This window comes from Pygoscelis adeliae, unplaced genomic scaffold (genome assembly GCF_000699105.1).
Source record: "Pygoscelis adeliae isolate BGI_AS28 unplaced genomic scaffold, ASM69910v1 Scaffold209, whole genome shotgun sequence".
NCBI lineage: Eukaryota > Metazoa > Chordata > Aves > Sphenisciformes > Spheniscidae > Pygoscelis > Pygoscelis adeliae.
The window spans coordinates 3,184,060-3,186,248 of record NW_008825538.1 but is presented as its reverse complement, the minus strand read 5'-3'; the positions used below and the strand labels follow the sequence as shown (position 1 = coordinate 3,186,248).

At 50.8% G+C, this 2,189-nt stretch overlaps 1 protein-coding gene across 1 annotated transcript in view; it reads left to right on the top strand.

The window, feature by feature from the left end:
* Window positions 1-2,189, top strand: part of RPIA (ribose 5-phosphate isomerase A) — a 30,200-nt gene that overhangs the window by 20,555 nt on the left and 7,456 nt on the right. The window contains exons 5-6 of the mRNA XM_009331900.1: window positions 1,257-1,316; window positions 1,928-1,992. Of these exons, the coding sequence (XP_009330175.1) occupies window positions 1,257-1,316; window positions 1,928-1,992 (125 nt within the window). The remainder of the gene's footprint in view (window positions 1-1,256; window positions 1,317-1,927; window positions 1,993-2,189) is intronic.

Genomic DNA, 2,189 nt, shown 5'->3' with positions numbered 1-2,189 from the left:
CTGCTCCCATCACCTTGCAAGCGGAGAGCCTGAAGAGAGCCACCTCATTTCCACACTGCTGACCCTAAGCCTGTTCAGGATCTGGCCTGCATGTGCAGCACAGTGTTTTTCAATGCTTTAAATTCCCAGATCCCCGATACCTCTTTACCTGGACACCATGTAATGAATGTAAACCCACTGATCTTTATTCTTTTAATTTTGTGAGTCCTTAGGGCAATCCTAGTGCACAGATCAAGAGCCCGCAGCCCATGGGTGTTAAAACTGCATGCTATGAAATGCCACGATAAGTGATTCAAATCATATCTTATTGCCAGGAGTACTACCTGCTAGTTCTTCTTAATGTTTCTGGGATGCCAATACGGGCAACTGATGCACTTTGTTAGTGTTAGTGGGTAAAATTCAGGGGATTAAATTGATCCAGGCTATCACACTGGGGTTTCTCGGACTAGCTGCAAGCATGGTAGGAAGTTCAGACTCGAGCAGAGTCCATGCAAGGAGGGAGTCTCTCTCAGGTGATGCTTTGTAACACAGAAAATTCAAACAATTCAAGGTTCTGTAAGCTTGAACTCCTGTTTAAACTGACGGACCGAGTGGAGGGTAACTCTGGGTGCTCTGTGTTGTATTGCCACTAGAGGGAAACACACGGCCACTTCAGTAAAAGTAGATCGGAGCCACCAAGCAGCTGTTTCAGGAGGCTTCCCACACTTTTTCCATGAGTTGTGCTTTTCTTTTTTGCCTTTTTTTTTTGTTTGTTTCTTTCCAATATGAAAAATATTTTCATTGTTAGTCCTGCATTGCTATGGTGTAACTATTTCATTTTCTTGCTCCCATTTTTCAGCTGAAGGAAATCAGAGGGGCTGGATGGGTGCGAGGGAGAACGATGTCCAAGCTGAAACATCATAGGACTCAAAAATCCCGTATCTGCTGTAATGCTTAGATACAAGTGATTCCCACCAAGCTGATGGGGCCTCCTGCTATTTAGTATGGAGAGACCTGGACCCAGCAGTCCTGTCGCACCATCTGAGCATTTTAGTTCAAAGCAGCAGCAGGGTTTTCTGTTGATTAAATAATCTGGTCTGGAAGCATCGTTTTCTCCTTGCCGTGTGTTCCCGCTGCTGGCTGCAGCCTCTTCACCAGCGCAGGGTGGAGCTCTCCCAGGGAGACTCCGTCCTTGCCCCAGCGGGGGAGTGACACCACGAGTCTGTTTTCCTTTCCTGCCGCCGGTAAATGGTGTTTGCTGTCTTCTTGATGCACAGGCCCGTCAGCTGATCCTGCAGAACGGCTTAACGCTAAGTGACTTGGACCGACATCCAGAGGTAAGTGGGACCGCGGAGGGTGAGACCTCACTCGACCTTCCTCTAACCTGGTCCTTCGTAAAGCATCTGGCTCCTTTGTCCTCCCCTGAGGATGAGAGTTTAGGCAGCCACGCTGCTGAACATGAGCGAGAACTAGCTTAGTTTGTTTTTTTCCCCAAGCCTTAGTCTTGTCTTAGTGCTTGTCCCTTTAGATGGCAAGTAGGCCGCCGAGTTGTGTTCTCCAGGTGTTTGGCACCTCTTCCAGGCTGAGGCTTGCTGGCCTGAGATGGGGATATGGCATTGCTGAAGTGTTGTGACCAAGATTTTCCCCAGGAGCCCCCCCACCCCTTAGCTGACAACAGTAGAGGCTGAAATGATGTGCCTTGCAGGCCAGCAGTTGGTTTTGGTTTTTCTTTCTCCCGCTCTCACATGCCTGTGGTTTGCTGGGGCTGGTGTCCTTGGGTGGCTGATCAGATGGTCGTCTCTGGTCAGGCTGGCATCAAGGTGGTCCCAGCTTTAGTGACATTTCTGGCTGCTGCTTGGGACCTGACACCCTCCCGAGCTGCGCCAAGAGCAGCACCTTGACGCTGCATGGGAGAGGTTTCCACACCAAGTATCTCCTCTTCCTACAGCTTGATGTTGCCATCGATGGAGCGGATGAAGTGGACTCTGACCTCAACCTTATCAAGGGTGGCGGGTGAGCCTTGCTGTCTGTCTGTCTGTGTGCGGCGCTGGTGGCAGTGGCCTCTGAGCATCCTTTTCTGGCTGTGGATGTCTCCGGGGGTGGGCTGGAGAGGCCGATGGGATCCTGTGCAGGGCCGCGCGTGCACCTGCAGTGGGAGATGGCTCCTGACCGAGAGTGTGTGCAAGCGACAAGGGGGATAAAGTGATGGG